Source organism: Heliconius melpomene, chromosome 6 (genome assembly GCF_056956725.1).
Source record: "Heliconius melpomene rosina isolate 202511_hmr_F chromosome 6, ASM5695672v1, whole genome shotgun sequence".
NCBI lineage: Eukaryota > Metazoa > Arthropoda > Insecta > Lepidoptera > Nymphalidae > Heliconius > Heliconius melpomene.
This window is the reverse complement of record NC_140394.1, coordinates 8908014-8929791: the sequence shown is the minus strand read 5'-3', so window position 1 is coordinate 8929791 and position 21778 is coordinate 8908014. Positions and strand designations below refer to the sequence as shown.

At 30.2% G+C, this 21778-nt stretch overlaps 1 protein-coding gene across 2 annotated transcripts; it reads left to right on the top strand.

Annotated features, from left to right (window-relative positions):
* The first annotated feature begins 8849 nt into the window (after positions 1-8849).
* On the top strand, positions 8850-18820 carry LOC146538385 (uncharacterized). Of its 2 annotated transcripts, XM_085187057.1 has the most exons (7): positions 8850-8988; positions 12839-12887; positions 13336-13478; positions 13774-13851; positions 14765-14854; positions 16603-16709; positions 17132-18820. In XM_085187057.1, the coding sequence occupies exons 1-7, from the start codon at positions 8962-8964 to the stop codon at positions 17334-17336; spliced, it is 699 nt and encodes a 232-aa protein (XP_085043183.1). In that variant the 5' UTR covers positions 8850-8961; the 3' UTR covers positions 17337-18820. The 2 variants fall into 2 exon arrangements, with proteins under 2 accessions (XP_085043183.1, XP_085043184.1); XM_085187058.1 differs by lacking the exon at positions 13774-13851.
* Positions 18821-21778: the final 2958 nt, after the last annotated feature.

Here is a 21778-nt window from a genome sequence, read left to right as displayed (position 1 = left end):
TGACTATCCTTTAATTTATCAGCAGAAAAATACTTGATGGAAGAAGTTTTTTTTTTCTAGATAAGTATTTTTCTTTCTTAAGTAAAGTAAAGAAAAAAGGAACCCACTGTTTAGACACTCCGTTCCCCACATTCCGCCAATAATCCTACTTCGTCATTTTCCAACAAAAAATAAACATTATTGAAAAATTCATATGCACTTATAAGCCTTGACTATATATAATGACTAAGTTTAATAAGACACAAAACTTTTAAACAGGCTTTTGCACCTACATACCTATTACGTAATAGTATTAAACGATTTTAATATGTAAAATTTATTATATACAGAATTCCTTGGCTCAAATTTTCCTTAAAACACGTGGCGGTTAAACGGTGTGGCGAGGTATTAATTAATTAAATTTTATAAAGCGGTTAATATAAGTTGAATTATGTTTTAAAATATGGGTACTTAAGCTTAAAAATAAACACATAACTTAAAAATAACAAAGTTCATTCTGCCATAAACTTAACACCTTTTTTAAATATTTTTATAATCACCAAAGTATTATAAAAACTATTTGTGGGTAGAGTAGAATAATTTACATAAGGTGGTCTTATATGTGTATATTTAATTAATTTAACTTAACTTCACGCTTTATCTCTAGCGGGGTAGTCAGAGAGAACGGAGCGCCAAACGCTACGGTCTCTACGTACCTCTTTCGCCTCGTCCATTGTCATCAACCTCTTCATACATGCCCTTCGGGTTTTCATGGTTTTTACGTGACCTTCCTCCAGTATCTTTGATACTGTGTTTTTGAGGGTCAACCGAGATCTCCCCCTATCTCTCTTACCATACACAATTCCATTATTTTTGTTTCTAGGTTCCTTCTGCATACCTTGCTGTTCAGCAGCAGGGCTGGTGAAGCATAGCACAGAGTGAAGCTAAAATAAAAAATAAATAATATATTTTATTGTTTTGTTTACATAAAGTGCTATAGGACAATAGCTTTGTTTACTGGATTATCCTAAATATTATTGAGAATACATTTGACGTCCGTACGCAGCATATTTGCTGCAGGGAATTGTATTAATCATGGTATGTGCGTAAGACAATTAATAACGGAAATTATTTACTAATAAATCTTTTATACCTATATTGGTTTTAATTTTAAAAACACAGTGTAGAATATTATGATTTTACTGAATAAAAGTATTAAGAATATTATTTTCTATAATAATTTCATACTAGTGTGAAAAAAATTAAATATTTCACTACTCCGAATGAAAATAAAATCCATTTCATATGTCCTAATGCTCGATGATAATTTCGAAGTTTTTTAAAAAAACTAAACATACTTGAAATCTCTCGTTATAGTGTTCATCTAGAAAAGAAAGGACGACACAAGGAAGGCAATGCTTGGAATCTTCAAAATACTATCATATTTAAATTTTAAATATTACATGCAATAACAATATCATATACATATCATATACAAGTATAACTAATCACTTTTTGAAGGCGGATAAAAAACAACTTTGGAGCACTAGTGGGGTTGCATTTGTGTGGGTGGCGCAGGTTTTTCCCCGGTCTGGATAGGTCAAAGGGGACTTTTAGGTGTTATTCTCCAACAATATTACTCTATAAGAGAAAAATAAAGAACGGAATATAAAACAAATAATAAAAATATCCTATGAAAATGCAAGATACAAAAATAAATAGTAAGGAAATTGCGCAAATATTTTGTAATAATATCTGTATACACTTTACAACACTTAAAATTATATAAACATAATAATATAGACATCATTCATAAATAAGAATAGAAATCATTAATGAATAAGAATATCCATTAATGATATCTATTCTTGGTTATGAACTATATAATTATATATATTATTCCTCCATGATTCGGCGGAAAGTGGGGGGAACGAGTGTCTTAACACTAGGTTCCCTCTGCCTACCCTGCTGTGTTCGGGATACAGCGTGACGCTGATTAATTTTTTTTTTTAAATAAAATCAGGACGGGAAGGTTCCTGTATAAAGTTATGTAAATAGTAAGTAAATAAAAGATAATTCGCACGACAACAGAATCGGCATATTCCACAATGACTAATATAAGATTATTTTTTTCCATTATTGTTTGTGATTCACAAGCGTATACCATATCAATACTAAAAAATAAAACAATAATATATGGTGAAATTATTACTAATTAAGACAATTTTAAAATTATTTTTATGAAGCCGTATTTAAAACGCGCGGAGCGCGTGGCCAAGTTTTTTTACGAACAGAACTGGCGAGCAGCACCGTGTGTTATTTTACACGAACCATTTGAAGCCACTTTTTACCTATTCGTAACTCAAAAACTATTCCACCTAAACCTATCATATTTGGCTCAAATATTTAGACCCCCTACCTGTATACGTGCATTAAATTTCATAAACACAGCTCAAATAGTTATTTAGATAATGACGTCCAAAAATCGTAAATTTTTAGGGGGGTGACTGACCTATAGACCTTAATGTTAACCAAGTTCCAGATGACCTGGAATGGTGAAATTTAGCATCCGGTTAAGTAATTGGGTGTATGTAAAGGAAAAAATCCGAAACTAGTATTTTTTTAACATTTTCTTATAATTTTTCAATAAATAGATTCAATTAGGAACATTTACTTATAGTGTAGCGCCTGGCATAATATAAGAGCAATGCATTATTTATATATTGTTGCTTTTATTTATGTCACACGTTAGTAAATATTTTATTTGTTTTGTAGACTAACTTCACTATTACTTACGTAAGCCATCTACAACAACATGATGCTTTCAAGTATATTTTAAGATAAGATATGTCTCCATTTGTAGCTGAAAATGACTCTAATTTATGTCCTGAGAAAGCCTGTCATCATGTGGACTTCAAGGGCTTCACGTAAAAATATAAAAATATAATAAATGGATTAACATCCTTCATTATTATTTATTCCTAGCGGACGCGCGCAGCTTCGCTTGCCTATTTAAGGGTGAATTCTAATAACCCATGAAACATGTGTTCAATTAAATATTTTTAAGTCTAAATTTCAAATTTTATAATAATCGGTGGCGGTTTAAAGATTTTTCCATACAAACTTTCAACCCCTTATTTGCACCCTTAGCGGGAGAATTCTAGAAAACTATGAAACATGTGTTCAATTAAATACTTTTAAAAATCTAAATTTCAAATTTTATGAAAATCGGTGCCGATTTAATTTTTTTTCCATACAAATTTTCAACCCCTGTTTCACCCCTTTAGGGTTAAAATTTTTTAAAATCCCTTCTTAGTGGATGTCCAGATTACGAAAGTAAACATTTGTCCAAATTTAACGTTTCTACCATCACCGGTTACGGCTGTGCGTGCGTCTTACCTCAGTCAGTGAGGATAAGTCCTTTTATATATATAGATAATTTAAACATTTTAGTACTTATTATACTAAGAGTATTTGCATAGTCGATTAACGTATTTGATATTAAATTATTATTACAATATTTAAGTACTAAGTCCTATATAAGATCCTATAAGGGTTCTGTTTTATTGCTTTCGAGGTACAGAATCCTAAAACAGAAAAAAAAATACACTAAAAAAATTATATAAATAAAAGCTTATAAAAAATAATTATATTGATAAAAATATATATAAAATTTAATAATAATACTATCTGTAAGGTCAGTCGTGGCACAGGGGCACAAAGTGTGACTGTAAAACCTGACTAGTTGTGAGTTCGATTCCCACACGAGGAAATGAAATATTTATTTAAACTTATATTTCCATTTCTTCGTTCTGGTGTCGAGGCAAGGCGTGGTGTAGACTTCTGCCACTCAACACGCAATGCCAACAGAATCCGATGGAAAGTGGAGTTACTGAGTGTTTTAACACTAGGTTCTCTCTGTCTACTCTTCTTAGTGCGGAATACAGCGTGAAGCTGATTTGATTTTTATTTTGATATCTTGTCAGCCTACCAGCTATCTTAACAGAAGTAATTATAAAGTAATTATTAACAGTAAAAATTTAAGTAATTGTTAATAAAAAAAATAAGAAAAAAAAGAGAAAATTAAACATTATTTAAATAAAATAATAAAAAATAAATAAATCCGCTTTACGGTGTATCCCACACATAGCGGGGTAGACAGAGGGAACTTAGTGTTAAGACACTCAGCAACTCCACTTTCCATTGAATTCTGGAGGCATTGCGTATTGAGTTATTCCAATCTATACTAATATAATAAAGCGGAAGAGTTTGTTTGTTTGTTTGTTTGAACGCTAAGATCTCCGGATCTACTGGTCCGATTTACTATGTTTTTGTTTTGTATGAAAGCTGCATTCTTCAGAAGTGATATAGGCTATATAATATTACATTACACATATGTACTAATAAATTAAAATACTTTCTAATTTGACATGCAATTTATTCTTCCATGTTAATAACAACCGTCGTCGCTATGCGACCGCGTTCGTTACCGCGTCATTTTGATATCCATCCTTATGAAAATAAATATAATAGTCACTTTTAGCATTTCATCTAAATAGAAATTATATTTCTATACAAATTAAATTCTTATATTTCAAGCAGGCGTAGCCGCGTCCGGGTCCGCTAGTAAAATTATAAAATTAGAAAATAATAATAATAAATATATCAGATTTCTAAACGCAGCATACATTAATTACTTTCAAATCTGACAACTGTCATTTAATCAACAAAATAAAAACTATAGTCGAGATTCATAGATAAATATAATCTATTTTCATATATAATTAAATATCGTCTTAAGAGTAATAAAACATAATATTATTGACCATAATAAAAAAGTAAATACCTAATTATATTAGATATATTTTATTGTACGAAGGCGCTCATATTTTAATGGTTTTTTTGGCCTGGGTTTCATGATTTTACTGGTTTTAGGAACACTTGTGAAAACGGCACAGAACGAAGGCGACCTTGGGATCATATCAATTCAGATTGGTACCGTCAGCACTTAATAAACTTATTGTTTATATTTTTTCCAAGACATATTGAACAATGAGTCGCTCAATAGAATTGCTTGTGGTTGAAACAAGAACTTACACCGAATTGTTCCAATGCCTCCCGATGGGAGCTGTCTCTTCCATGCTATTGCATATTCTTTGTTTGAGCGTATTGATATACAACAAACTAATAAATTGCGATATAGTAGAGTACGTATGTCGTAACTGGAATGATTTAAGTATCTACACTAGCGCTCGAAACGGGAATCCTTACTCTTCTAAAGAAGACATGCTTTGCTTAACTACGTACGGAGCTACTTACGAAATAAAGGCTGCAGTAGATTTGTACAATATTAAGATAGAAGTGTATTATCACAATGGTGTCCTACTTGGTTTATTCGGCGAAGAGAAATGTCCTATGAAGCGCTTACTCTAAACTATGTTTTAAAAAGAGCAACTCTTGAGTTTCTTGCCGTAGTAGCTTCCTATAGGAAAAGTACTTGTAATGGGCAAATTGAATAAAGAATATTTTGATTTTGATTACATTATGAATCTTCCTACTTATAATTTCTATACAAAAAGTAATGATATCCCATCAAAAACATAAATGTAAAATGAAAGCCAAGTTTTGTAATAAAACGTATGCTTTCAGCGATAAAAGAAGTGAGATGTAAATGTATGCCAAGTTCAATGGTCAGTCCTGAAATTTATTTTTAACAATATAAAATATTTTATAACAACTGAAAATGCCCATTCTTCTTACAACTTGGAGACTTTATTTATGTGTAAAATCTGACTTGGCTAGTTTTCATATGAATTTACAATAGAATCTGAATAGAATAGAATTCGAATACATTCATTTACATCGATGTAAATTCATTTGAAAACTAGCCAAGTCAGATTTTACACATAAATAAAGTCTCCAAGTTGTAAGAAGAATGGGCATTTTCAGTTGTTATAAAATATTTTATATTGTTAAAAATAAATTTCAGGACTGACCATTGAACTTGGCATACATTTACATCTCACTTCTTTTATCGCTGAAAGCATACGTTTTATTACAAAACTTGGCTTTCATTTTACATTTATGTTTTTGATGGGATCTTATTTTTTCTTAAAAATTAGATTTGAAAGCAACGATATATATTATATGTATTACTTGTGATATTAATCGTGATGACTGTTGGTTCGATCTCCACTCGGGAAGAGGGGGTGATTATTTACACCTATAACTATTTAACTATTTTCATAGCCGTGACCGCTGTGCGTAGAAATTTGGACAGATGTTTATTTTCGCGATCTGAACATCCATTAAGAAGGAATTATGAAAAATTTTAACCCTGAAGGGATGAAATAGGGGTTGAAAGTTTGTATGGATTTTATTTAAAATCAGCACCGATTTTTATATAATTTAAAAATTAGACTCTTAAAAATATTTCATTGAACACGTGTTTCATGGTTTATTAGAATTCACCCCTAAGGGTTCAATTAGGCTTATAGGCAGACGAAGTTACGCGCGTCCGCTTGTTTTATATATTCTTTAATATCCTCGACCACATAAGAACCATATAGGTAGGTTAAGAGTTCGCGTCAAAACCGTCATACCACGTAATACTAAGTAATTAAATTTCACAATATTATGTACTAAGTATACTCTAATGATTACTCATATACTTTATTGATGAGAATTACTACTTTTTAAATAATGACAGGATCTATTAAAGTGTCGGTTCAAATTTTACTTGAAGAAATATTTACTTATACTATAAGTCTTTATCATACTTTATAGCAGCAGAGAGCAGAGAGCGTTAAGATACTCAGTTCCCCATTTTCCGTTGAATTTTTGAGACGTTGCATCTTGAGGGGCGGAATTCAACGCCGCGCTTGAAGGGGCTATTAAGGGGCTATTAAATTTCAATATGTCCAAAGACTATAGATGTTCAATTGTTGCTGTCTCGACTGAACTGGAACTGTCCTGATTTATAACCAAACAATGATAATGAAAATAGTACTATCAATAGCTCTCAACGACTCTACAGCAAAGCTTTAAAGGACGATCAACGATGCCTGAAGATCAAAAAAATATTAGTTCAGTTCTGTAAAAAAATATATATTAACGTTAGAGAGCTCTGATAGTAAACACAACGGTTGTGGGTTCGATTACCAATCTGAGAAATTATTTATTTTTAATTCTTCACTTCGGTAACAAGACGCAATAGATTTGAAAATCGGTACTATTAATACTATTTTCCCGCTGCTTACCCTGCTATAAGCGGGATACAGATTTAAGTAAAAAAGACGTAAATTTTCATGAGCTCTTTATTTTATTGCTATTAATTGAGTACAATTTACTTTATCCTCTACTAATTTCATCCAAAACTATACTTAATTTATCTTATTTGAACACACCTTTATAACCTAATACTTTTACCATACTAATATTTACTACTTTTATTTACTAATATTTTTACCATAAATGTACATAGTTAACTACTAGTGTATATATATTCTTTACTTTATATTCAACTTCACACTGTAACAAAATTTTTTCTCCAATCCCCACTTTCCGCCGATTTCTGAAGGCATTGCGTGCTGATTGGCGAAACTTAACACCGCGCTTTGCCTAGACACCAAAGCGAAAAAAATGGAAATCTTAAATATTTCATTTCCTCGAATGGGAATTGAACCCATAACCGGCTCCTTTACAATCATTCCGCCACGTTGACCTGAATCATAGAAAAATCATAAAAGATTTACTATTAAGACTTACCCAAGATATTGCTAATATGATCGAATCATTACCTAACACAACGTTGGAAATTCCTCTGTAGGTAGCGATGTACATATTTTATAATTTGCGAATTATGTAAGTTTTGTAATTGTCCTGTTTTGTCTCCATACAAGTGCATAATAATAACAAAATGAGTGCGATGACGGCACACCTGTTTCCCTCAGCGGGTTTTTCTTGGAGTCCAGATTTCTACGTCACGCCACGCTACCTGCTGAGATGGCTCTACGACTCGCTTAGGCAAAACGCATAATGAGATTTTTAAACGCACGATTTATTATTAAAAAAACGTTTTATTATTCTGTAATGATCGTTTTAAGTTTCAATTTGTTATTTATTTGCATATTGACGCTCGAGATAATGATATATATGTCCTTTATAGAGGAGGTCCGAATATGGGAAATGTAGCAAAAATTATACAATCATAAATTCTAATCCTTAAGATTAGTTCTTTTGTTTTTTTTTATAAGTATATAAACATAAAATAAACAAAAATAGGACCTGTAATAGTTTTGCTGATTAAATTTAAATTAATATTTTTTATTAGACATACAAATCGGTTGTAGATTTAAAAAAAATGTAGATTTTATTTCAATTCCTTTTTATATCAGCGCATGATATTAAAATAGAATGTAAAGTATCTGCAACATTTGGAGCTTATATCCGTCAAATTGCGATCATGTTGGTTCATTTAATAAATAATATAAATTAAATATAAAACTAGAAAATACGGCAACCGCCATTGTAATATATTGGATCTAATAGATTAGAGCTAGATTAGATAGAATTAGAGCTAATTAGAGCGATATAGGTTACTCATTGGTAATCATACGAATTGACATTTTTTATTGTATACAATGATATTAAAAGCTTACTCAGAATTGACAATACCAGTAACACAGCGACGCGTTTAAATATAATTTTTAAATTTATAAACTAAAATGTGTTTTTTTAATACAACGTCTTTATTTTCTACCAATATGATAAAGGTTCTCGATATTATAGAACAGTTTTTCAAAATCTTTCAACATGCCTATTGCGTTTTAACGTTAGTGTAGCGTTATTTCAGCTTAGTGTACGTTTCTATCTCATTCACTTGCAGCAGTAAGTATTTTAAGGCAGCCTCGACCGCACGCCTGTCATACCTTCTCCAAGAGTTGGATAGATCAACCGTATAGTGAATTGTTTACTAACAATATGCTGGCGATCGGGATCGTTTTTCTTGTAAGTGTTTTAGTTATTTGTTAGCAATTTTATATATAAAAAAAATATATATAGTTTGTTAAAAAAAAAATTAAATTATTTTATATTAATAAAGCATTGATCTTAAAGTGTTCAAATGTAAACATTAGTAGCATTCTTTGGTTCGTGACTGTGTTTATTTTTTATACTTATCTATATTTAGCCTATAAGCATTTCTGTTTACCGGCGCCTTTTCAAGGACATTTTTTTTAAATTCTCGTATCGATACAGACATATTTGATAGCTACTATTGTTTATATATGTAATACAAACAAAATAAATGTAATGAAATTAGTTTTAACTTAGAGTGCTTGCAATTTAAACTTAGTTGTTAGTGTTTGAAAATTATGTATATATTTTATAAAATTAGTACACTTATAGTTCCTATTATTTGGTTTATATATCATTTAACATTTCTATTCCTTATTACTTTAAAACATAATTTTTAGAACTACTAGCATTAACTAATTTTATTTTATATTTGTTTTCCACGTATTTAGTGAAAATGTATTTAAAAATCATTATAGCTATAGATGTGTCACCAGGAAAAACTACGCTTTGAAAAATGGATTACAAAATTTTGTGTGATATTTCATATTTAATTCTCTCAACCAATTATATACAAAAAATATATGTATTTTTAATTAATTTTAGCTTTACATTGTCTCCCGTATAAAGCAGTGTACAGGGAACCTAGTGTTCCTCACGCACTTCCCAATTTTCGTGACATTACGAATTTGCTTCACTTGAGGAAAAAAAAAGTAATAAAAGATTACTATATTCTCAATAATAAATAATGTTATCGATTATGTATATTATACATATATAATCTTGAATTAAAATTTCTCTTGTCGTATATATGTCATGTAGCGTCTATGGATAAGTTAATATCCAAAGTTCATTTTCATAGAAAGTCCACTAGAAAAGCTTAGTAGAAAGTTTTATTCAAGTTTCATATCGCTCTCCAAAGCTGTTAAGCGGACAGCTTGTGCCAGTTTAATGAATAGTGAGATTAAATTGTAATATTTAAATTAAAATTTTATTTTGAAATTAGTAAAAATCTTAATTTTTTTGTTATTTTAAAAGTTTCATTTTCTTTTTGTAAAGCTTTTCTTAAATGATTGATTTCTCGAAATATGGCGTTTCGAGCGTGCCAGTTGAGCACAATTCATTTCGCCAATGTCACGTTGTATGGAAAACACACGAAGGAAATTTCTACATTACAGAAAAAAAATGAAGGAAGAGTAATATTTGTAGTCCTGGGACTTGAAAAACCATCACAGGATGTCGGTTTTTCCGATATTTTTTAAAATCAATATAATATGAAAAATACATGACAAAGATTTTTTTTTATATTTTTCTCATAACTGTCACGACTTGGTCTATCACCTGGTTTCGTTTTATCGTTGACTCCTGGGACATCCTGTATGTTATAAGTGTATTCCTAGCTGGTCAAGTCGCGAGCGCAACGCTATTTTTAACTGACACCAGAGCGAAGAAATGAAATCATTAAATATTTAATTGCCTCGAGTGGACATCGAACCCACAACCAGTCATTTACATACGTGTATGTGCATCTGCTGCGCTACGATTGGCCTAATATTTTTTTTATTTAAATCAACAAGTTTTGTGAGATATATAAATATCGCGTTTTCTAAATTAAGGTTGTGCCAAGACTTAAAATTTATGTCAGAATTTTAGTAAATCCCCGCAGTCAACTACGCACTCAATTACGTCATTAAACTTTTATCGTACATATTGTTACGTGAAATGAATAAGAGAGCCGCGCAGGGCTGATTCTCTATAAAATACGTTTTTATAAACGTATAAAAATCTAAAGTGAGGAATAACACTTTAAAAATGATAAAGAAATTGTCAACTATTTAAAATGTAAAGTTTCCTGAAAATTGGAAAATAAAATTAAAAAGTTAATTCTGCCAGAATTTTCCCATCCAGTCTCAGTAAGTTGATCTTATATATTTCGATCTCAGATAATAATTGTTTATTATTTTTGTACAAAATAATGTCTAATAATTTAATAATTTTTATATTACTTAATTTACATTTTACTAGTTTCAAAGTATTAATTGTATACTCATTTGAAAATTTCATAAATGTGTTTTTTTACAAATACTAAGAAATATGGAGTAAGTTATGAGTAATTCCTATTTATAGGTACTGTTTCTTGAACTTCAAATTGGTGTCAAACCAATATATATTTCCCTTTTCCTTCCGCTACATGGTAAAACTCAAAGCAACATATTTTTCATATTCTTACTTACTTTTAGAACGATTTACACGGTTTTTTACATTCATGCCAGGTTCAGAATCTATTCACATAAAAGATTTACCAGATTTAATATTAAATGCCTCCAGCGCAATCCCACATATAACACTGTACACAGAGGGAACTTAGTGTTAAGATAATACGTTTCCCATTTTCCGCCCAAACACATTGCATCTCAAGTGGTGAAACTCAACGAAAACGGTAAAATAAAAATAGTTTATCCCCCCTAATAGAATCGAACTTACAACCATCGCGCTTATAGTCAGACTCACAACCTCAGTACATATACATAGTACATTTGTCAAATAACATATATATTAATAATATGTCTCTTATATAGTTGTAAGGATCTTTCAAATAAACATGAAAATTTAATAAAATATAAACTAGTAAACTATTAGAGCAATTAATTTAAACGTGATCTGTATTTATAATGTCAGAAGAATCATTATGAATTATTTATAAAAACTATTTTTAAATTCAGACGCGTATTTTATATATTATCGTTTATTGCCATATATGGGGAAACACTTAATTACTCTAGTTTTGTTATATATTTAAAAAACAGGGTACAGAGAGAAGAGTTGCCTGTTGCCTGATGCCAATGAATTTTTGTTTCTGAACTTTATATATATACTCGTATATAAAACTCGTCCGTTAGTTAATGAATGAACTATGCAGATCAGGCTATTAGAAATTTAAACTTGAAATACTACTGTTTACTGAAAATTTGAAATTTAGAATACGGAAAGATGAAATCTATCAAAATTCCTACGGAAACGGCAAAAAAACGGGATTTTCCATTTTATATTTTAAAGACCACCAAAACAAATAGAGGGCGACGGCTTGTACCTATGAACTAAAAATATAATTTAATTTTTCAAGCATTAAATTGCAAAGATTCTTGAAACTAAAGATTCTATCACAACTTATAATGATATTATCGGTACATACATAATCGGTCACGAACAGTAAATCTCATACAACATTATATTAACAAGTATTTCTTAGAACACCGATTAGACAATTAAAACTTTATTACTTGTTTAGACAACATGTGGATTGCACGCTACAAAGATCAATTGACAAACGCTAACTTTAATAGGATCACAAAAAGTATACTTATCTATTTTTTTTGCTTCGTGGAGGATATATCTGTGTTATGCTCCATAGTAATAATTTGGTTTATTTATAGTTCTGAGTTTTTTCCTCATCACACTGAGAGTTTTTTTTTTTTTTTTGATTGAGCTTTATCTAAATATTTAAAAATCATCGTCGTTATCACTGATATATTTTTTTAGTCACTGTCATTCATTTTTTGTCACCATTAATTTTACAAAAAATATAACTTAGTACTTATCATTCTATGCATTTATCGTGTGGCTGCTGAACCCATCATGTTGGAAGGTTAGGAGCTTAAAGCATTGCCTGGAACTTGTGATCCAAGTAAAAGCTTAAAAGGCTCCTTCAAAATGTCAGTTCCTTTTCTACTACTATAGTTGTAAATGGTACTGGATTAATTCAACATTTTTATTCTGTTCTCAGGTGTGTGCCCAAGGGCTTCACACTACCTTGGCAGCGGCCGCTAAGCACCGTAAGTACTGTTAATGTTTTTGTTACTTCAAACTATGTATCATCATCATCATCATCATCATCAACAGCCATCTTTTGTCCACTGCTGGACATAGGCCTTCCGCAATTCTCACCACGACACTCGATCCTCAGCTCTTCGGACCCATCCGCTTCCCGCATCAGACTATGTATGCTTATACCATTTTAAAGAATGTTTGTTTGGCTATAAATTTGCAATAATTAATAATTATGTAGTTCAAGCGGGCGAAGCCGTAAGCGGGTCGCTAGGTCATTACAAATGTTTCATATATCCCCACATTTGTTGGTACCTTTTTAATTTACTCAAAAACATACTATTTTTATTTTCTTTACTCGCAGTAGCAAAAGTATGAATAACAAAAGTATTTTAATAATAATTTAATAGTCACCGATTGTAATATTAACATTTTCATAATTTGATAACCTTACAGCTGCAGAAGAAGTGGCCATCAGATACCCGGGGCCAATAACTGCGAATGACGATGTTCCAGAATCCTGCAAACACAAAACCTACTGCACTGTCAAACCAAAAGATTATCCTCAAGAAAAATTCAACGACATGCTCAAAGGATATGTAAGGAATTTTAATTTATACAAAACTTATAATATTATTATTTAATTAGATTAGCTCTTTTTCTCTTTTTTTCTCTCTCTTAAACTGAACTTGTCTATATTTGGGGGTGTTTTTTATTTATTACCTTTTAACTAATATAATTTATTTTTTCTTTTAAGTAGTTAGTTTTTAACTATAACTGAAATAATCTATGGTAAATTTGGGTTATAATATTTTATTAATAATTTATGATATTTTATATCTATAAATATTTTAAAACATAATGATTATGGCAACACTTAAATAAATTTAATAGAGGGGCCCACGTAGACTACGAAGAGCGGCAAATGGCGACACCGGTTCAAAATTACCAAGAGACGAAGCCTTCGATAGTGTAATGAAATATTTATTATATCTCAAATGTCATTGTCGTACGCTTGTCTTTTTTTTTTATTTCAAGTATTATAATATTATTTTTATGAAAAACAGAGATACCTAGTGATATCTTTGAAAATATTCATCAATATTTTTTTAGTCCGTAAAACACTAATAAAAGCTAAGAAGATACTTTTTTACATAGAATGGAATAGAACCCATAGTAATCGCATTAAATATGTCCTTCCAGAACAATGTATAGTAATATTTGATCACTAACGGTTCACTATGGTATTTCTATTTTTCATATATTACAAATATATATTGTCTATGTTTGTGCTTATATTTATATTGATATTAAGTAAAAAAAATTGTAACTTACTAACACTAAAATGGGAACAACTAATTTTGTTTATTGCTTACTTTTACTAACTTAAGTAGAATAATAGCAAACTAATAATACTATAAGAGTTTCGTTATTTCAATATATTTATACATTCATATTTAAAATTCAACTAAAGATACCTCAGTATTCTTTAATAATAAGAAATTCTAAATTATAATAAAAAATAAAATATTATTAAAAATGATAATCTTTATTTTATAGTTAAACTAATAATAAATATCATCATATTTTCTTAGTGTGTATGTATTTAGGTCGGAATAATAAAGAATAACTCCCACGACGTACCTACTTATTAAATGTTGGTAAAGCCCAAAATATTTATATCAAAATATGCAATATTTTTAGAAACAATCTTTCTAGATAAGACGACTAATATAGAACTGTATTTTTCCACTTTGTTTTTTTATGATGGTTAATTTTAATAACAATTTTTAGTGTATCTATACAAATATTTTTTTAATTTATATTATACTTAAAAAATAATCTATACTAGAAATAAATATAACGATTTTGTTCATATCAACAGAAACCGCTACCACAACCGTCCATGATTGTCGAATTGAAGAATCGCCAAGGAGACCCTGATGATGAGGACAACTGCGAAAGTGATGTCACTGTGAGTATTTTCATCAACCTAGGTATATATTTAACATAATAATTAAGTAATAACACACTTAATATAATAGGTATAGTGACGAATCACTCTTTTAGAAATTTAAACACGAGTAAAAAAAAGTCAACGTTGTTTTTATTGTAATCGCATGCTAAAAAATTTGTATTGTACATGTCATTAATTTTGAATATTAAATTATCATAATTATAAATGACATAAATACTTTAGATCCTAAATCTGGAACTACATTAACTTCTAAGATATTTTAGCTTAAAAAGAATATTAACAAAAACAAAACTTCATCCTAAAAACTCTAACATAACGTTGGGCTCTATCGTCCAAGACGGATTTTTACCAAAATAATTAAGGAAATTGCATTAAATTACACTATTATTATATATCCCAAAAAGACTCTAGAAAAAGGTATAAAAGGGCACAGATGAAAAAAAATCTTTACAAAAACCAAAAAGGTCCATACATACATAGCTTCACGCCTTATCCCTAGTGGGATAGTCAGAGGGAACGGAGCGCCAAACGCTACGGTCTCTCCATACCTCTTTCGCCTCGCCTACTGTCATCAACCTCTTCATATATGCCCTCCAGGGTGTCCTCATGCTTTTTACGTAACCTACTTCCAGTATCTTCGATAGTGTGTTTTCGAAGGTCTGCCCCTAGCTCTCTTACGCATATAAAAACCCAAAAAAATTTCGTCTCTTCTCACACAGTCTATTTACCTGTATAAGTTATATGTCTAAATAATAATAGTAGATTATATTTTTCTATTGTCATAATAATATAATCGTAATACACACATTATATACAAAACAGTGCAGATAAAGATACGGAAACAAATAGCAAGGTCGCCAACTGGTTTTTCTTCAGAATATATCATTAATTATTTATGTATTTGCATATATATCATATAAAATCTTAAATATGAGGATAAATTACTAATTGATAGTTTTGTAACATTGCTTGTCTATGATTGATATGGTAACAAGTTCGATTTTCCTCAACATAAATTATTTCTTCAATTAAAGCATTCCTTGTAGGTAGCCGTTGTAGAGCAGTGGTACTTATGTCTGTCTGTAAATGTAACGATTGTACAATATGGTCGAAGTGTACTAATTTGAACTACTATAGTTATTCGAACTTTCACGCATTTTACTCAGAAAGAAAATAATAAAAAGTAATAAACAACTTGAAACAGTCGAAACTTCAGACTTCCTCAACTCTATCCTTCCTCTATGTGGAAAAAATCTGGAAAAGTATTCTTTGATTTTTCATATGTACCTTTATAACTGTATTCAAATGTATATCTTCAATTTTGCAATAGTATTATCATAAACATAAAATTATGTATAATAGCTTAAACACTTAGAAGTTATCACGATTTTTGATTTTCCTTCTCTTGTAATTATTTTCGTATCTATGTATGTAGTTGGTTCAAAATAGAACATAGTTTTCTTTTTTTGTTGTCATCTATTGCAAGCGATTCATATATCGTTTTACACACTATGGTTGTGGATTCAATTCCTACGCAAAGTTTTTATAGTTTAAATATTATTAAGAAAGAAAAAAGAAAAAAGTATGATACGGATATGAAAATAAAAATAATATTTCTTATAAATTATATAGGTAATACTAATTGTATTAACTGTTAAAAGAAAAATAGCTTAATTTAATTATGTAATTTCTTATTTATATACAAGTAGTCAAATACTAAAGCAATTTTTTTTTATATTTTTCAGTACGAGCCTTTGTATAGAGTGAGGGAAAAGAGGTACGACCCATGGCGCACAGTGGTCCAAGCTCCTGACCAAGACTTTGTGCAACGAGTTCGCATTGAGAGTTGCAAGTAAGTAAAATGAACTTTCAGAAATATATTAACTTTTTACACTAGTGAATATTTTAGGATCTGTGGTTGTCTAAAAAAAATTAAAAATATATTCTTCCTTAATACTTCCCACGCATGTCGAAAAAATAAAAAAATTATCTATTACCAAAATTATCAGTCATTGCAAAAAACAACACTTTTTTTTACAAAGTAAGTGAATTATAATATCAAAAATCAAATAAATCAGATTTACGCTGTATCTTGCACATAGCAGCGTAGGCAGAGAGAACCTGATGTTAACACACTCCGTTCCTCAATACTTTCCGCCGTGTTCTGGAGGCACTGTTCTACACCAGAGCGAAGAAATGAAAATATAAATATAAATAATTAATATTTTTTTATATTTATATTTATTATTTAATAATTCTATTCACGTTTCACAGGAACCCAGACGCACCTTGCTTCAAAGTATTCACACCAGTACCAGAATATGTCACTTTTTGCAAACAAAAAGTAAACACTTGGGAAGTTCTGGTAGCAAAAGGCAATAACGAGACGGAATTTATTAAAGCCGAGCTACCAGTATGCTGTTCTTGCCATTACCGTCCAGTCGACTTCGTAACCAGATTTGGAAAGCCTAAGCAATAAATAAACACAGTACCATCTCACTAGTCCAACACTATAAAAAAAATAAACGTAATGATAATTTTAAAATTTTACATTTATTTGATAATGTCATTAAAATTAATGAAAACTTGTAGATAATTAACAAAAATATTTCTTTATACAATGCTTTTATTTCTAATTTCCGATGTGGATTAGTGAGATTTTACTGTATAAATATAAGTTGTCAAAAAAAAATTATCAAAATCGGTTCACCCAGTCAAAAGTTATGAGGTCCTTTTGACTTATTGAATCCTTTTCTTACAGAAGTCGGTTAAAAAACCGTATAAATTTTTAATGGAAATCTTTTTATACGGGATTTAAGTTTTTTTTTAATCTTAAGTTTAAAATAAGCATTTCAAAAGATATTAATATAAGTTACTTAGGGATGTAAAATACTTACTATTGTATAATTTTTTTTTTACCAAAATTTTTTAAGCTAAGTTTTCTCAATAGTTTTATTTATAAACCATTTCGGAGAGGCTCATAGACCAAAATCTTTTGAGTGTTTTAATCTCGCTTGAAATGTTTTTGTCGTCTTCAGACTGATAGACGTATTTTTATTATAGCTTTTTACTATTAATGTCAAATAAAATATTTACAAGAATTATTTGTTGAAATTTTTAAACCCGAAAACTTGTATTTAATTTTGACCTCCTTTATAATATATGCTTACAAAAAAATATTAAATAAAATTTATAGACATTCTTTTATATTATTTATGGGATTTATTGAAATTACTTACACTGTAACTTTTGAATTTCAGAGATAAAAATTATTTATTAATTAAAATATTCTAAAATAAATTGCTACAATCTGGTGTAATTATTATTATATGAAATGTCTAAAAATTACAATAAAATAAGTGCCTCATATTAATTATTATTATAAAAATTGTAGTCATAATAATTTTAATTTAATTAATAAACATTTACAATATAATTTAATCTTAAGAGCTATCGTTCTTGCGCTTAACAGTTAGCGCCTTTCAGAAAACATAACCACCTTGTTCGTAAATAAGCTTTCGAAAGCCAAAATGAAGAAAAAGAAAAAGAAAAGTATTTTAAAGTACGGGATATTTAACTCTATTCTCCAATTATCAGAATAATAAATAAATTATCAACGACGAACGATTGACGATACTGATTTTTTAGTAGAAATAAATATATTTAAAGCCTCACATCACGCTGGTGCCATCTTCCTGAGGAAAACTCCTTCTATAAAGTCCAAAAACTTACATATTACGTACTAAGAAAAGAAAAAAAATTATTAGCAAAGTATAATAATTTAAACGTAACTGACTGGATTTGACAAGCGTCTCTTGGAAAACGTCCAAGCGCTTAGACCGCAGGCTCTTTCATAGAGACGTAATTTCAAACCAAAAAATGTTTTTAACTTCTAGAATTAAGATTGAAAATTGTATTTATTTATTTATAATAATCATTTTAATAAAGAATTTAAGTACTTAATTTATTTTATTAATAATAATAATAATCAGATGTTTTAACGGACTTTGTCGGTGGAATTATATTATCGGTGGAAGCTTCTACTTAAAATATATTACAAAATTAAATTCCATTCAACTTTTTTTAGCTTCTCGCTATATCCCGCACATATCAGGGTAGACAAAGGGAACCTGGGAACATAGTGATAAGACATTTCGTTCCTATTAAGACATTTCCTTTTCCTATTTTCTGCCGAATTTTGAAGGCATTGCGTATTTACTTGCAGAACTCGCTGGCGCTTTGCTTCGACACAAGGAAGAAATGAAAATATTACATTTCCAGAAATAGGAATCGAACCCACAACCGACCGTCCAATTTACAGTCACACGCTTGCCACTGTGTTGTGCCACTACGCCACGACGGTTCAATAATTTCCCTCAAATAGCAATCGAACTTACAATCATCGCGTTTACAATCAATCACTACGCACTACACCACGATAGACAATTATTTATTATTCACATATAAAATCTTAATTGATTTAAAACAATTAAATTCAATTATCAAGACTGCGCCCGGGGGAATCCAGAAACTTCCCCAGCCATTTCGTTGTTTTTTTTCATTATTTGCACCTTTGACCCTGGTTAGATTATACATACGGAGTTTTGAAGTACTTGTAATTAATTAATATTCGACGTTTAATTAAATGTGATAGTTGTCTTTAAATAGCAGCATGAGATACATTTATTACTATTAATAAATAAATAAAATAAATAATCATAGTGGACCAGGGGCAAAAGGGGTGTGACTGTAACGCGACCACCACCCCGACCACCACTCGAGGAAATGTTTATCTAAATTTATATTTCCATTTCTTCGCTCTGGTTTTTTGAAAGCGCGGGCTTGTTCATTTCCTCGACTGGGAATCGAACCGACAACCTTCGTAACACGCTGTGCTGCGTCACGACTGGCTTCTTTAATAAGATGCATATAATTAAATGCAGCAGAAAGTGACAAGGTGCTACAGCGAGAGTGGAACGAGTTTACAGTATAATGATAATACGTATTTCGCATACTTTCACCTGGTCCCAACTCGTATAGGCAGATTTAGTATAGACAAAGATAGAGTACGATTGCCGAGCTGTGGCCGCCCTGAAGTTAGGTTTTCTAAACTTTTGCGCATATTCGGGAAGGAGAAGTAAACAGTTAAAAGTAAGTTAAAATTCTCAGCTATCCATAGGGCAGGGCAGTCACGACTCGCCAATCGTACTATATTTATTTACTTAAAATATCTAATCGTAAAAATCGTTAAAAGCCTTGACTTTTACGAAATTTTAATTAAAAGATGAATTAAGTAAATCGCCCGTGGGTTTTTTTATAGAATTTCCAAATAGAATATTTATGTGGTAACCCCAGTGTTTAACTTTAACTTAATATATTCTATTAGTATTTATAGTATTATCACATTAATCTTATATTAATATCGGACTCAATTGTGTAAATATCACGCAATGGATGTAATAAAAACTATGAATAAAAATATATTTAATTCGTTTTTATAGTGCTTTGTTGAGAATTGATTTAAAAAACGGCATTTTTAGGGTTCCGTACCCATAAGACAAAATGGGGTCCCATTACTAAGACTCCGCAGTCCATCACTCTGTCTTTTTGTCTGTTTATCCCTCTGTCACCAGGCTATATCTCATGAACTGTGATAGATAGTTAAGTTTATCGAAAATTATATATTTCTATTGCCGCTATAACAACAATTATTACAAACAAACAACAAACAGAATAAAATAAATATTTAAGAGGCTCCTCTCTTCTCCCACTCGGTAGGAGGAAGGAGAATATTGTACATTTATATGTTAATAATGAGATATTTATTATTTTCATTTTCTCGCTCCATTTCATCCAAGTTGGTAAAGAAAGTGTTTTAATGGGAACGGAGTGCCTTAACACTAGGCTCCCGCTCCTACCCTGCTACATGCGGGATGCTTAAAACTTTCAATTTGACCATTGGAAAATTATTGTACTCGTCATACCTACAAAGAAATTTATACATAATTATATTTATATTTCAAGGAATATCTTTTCCTCTTACGTGGTAAGAGAGTCACTAGTGTTATGACGGAATACTTAAACGGTTAAATTAAAAATATACCTATATGAATAATTATAAGCACAATTTGCGTGATGCAAATTACGTATGCTACTACAAATACTCTTTGTAGTAGCATAAGTTGTAGGTTCGATTCCCATTTGGAGAATTCTATATTATTATAATTTCTTTTTTTGCTTTACGATTATATAGCAAGGTATGCAGTAACCTACTTTCTCCATATCTTAGATCTCCACTTTTATCCCGAATACGAGACATTACGTATTCATTGGTAGATGTAAGAAGTGATGTGGCTTTTCATCTTGCCAATTTAATATTACTTTCTTCATGGAGTAAAATTCGGGGGGTAAAATTTGACAATGTGAAACAAGGGATGCTGACTGGTCCCGTATATCAATAAAAACGGCAAAAATATAATGTCTTTTGTGTTTGTGCCTCGCTTTATCTTCTTATCACGGGGTGGAATTCAAAATAATAGATTCCCCAAGTAGAAATCGAACCCAAAACCATCGTATTAACATACTGACTATAACACTCCAACAGCATTTGTAATAGCAGAATTATACGTAGTTTGTATCACGCAAATTGTTTTTATAATAATAAATCCATATCTATATTATAAATTCAAAAGTAATTCTGTCTGTCTGTCTATCTTTTACGCAATCAGGGCCAAACCGCCTATTTAATTGTGATAAAGTACTCAAATAGAGATACTTGAGGATCTCGGGATGAACATAGGATACTTTTTTTCTCATATTTGTAATATTTTCGATGTATACCGATATATTAAAATACTTATTAATTTGACATGCAATTTATTCCGCCATGTTAATAAACACCGTCGCTATGCGACCGTTGCT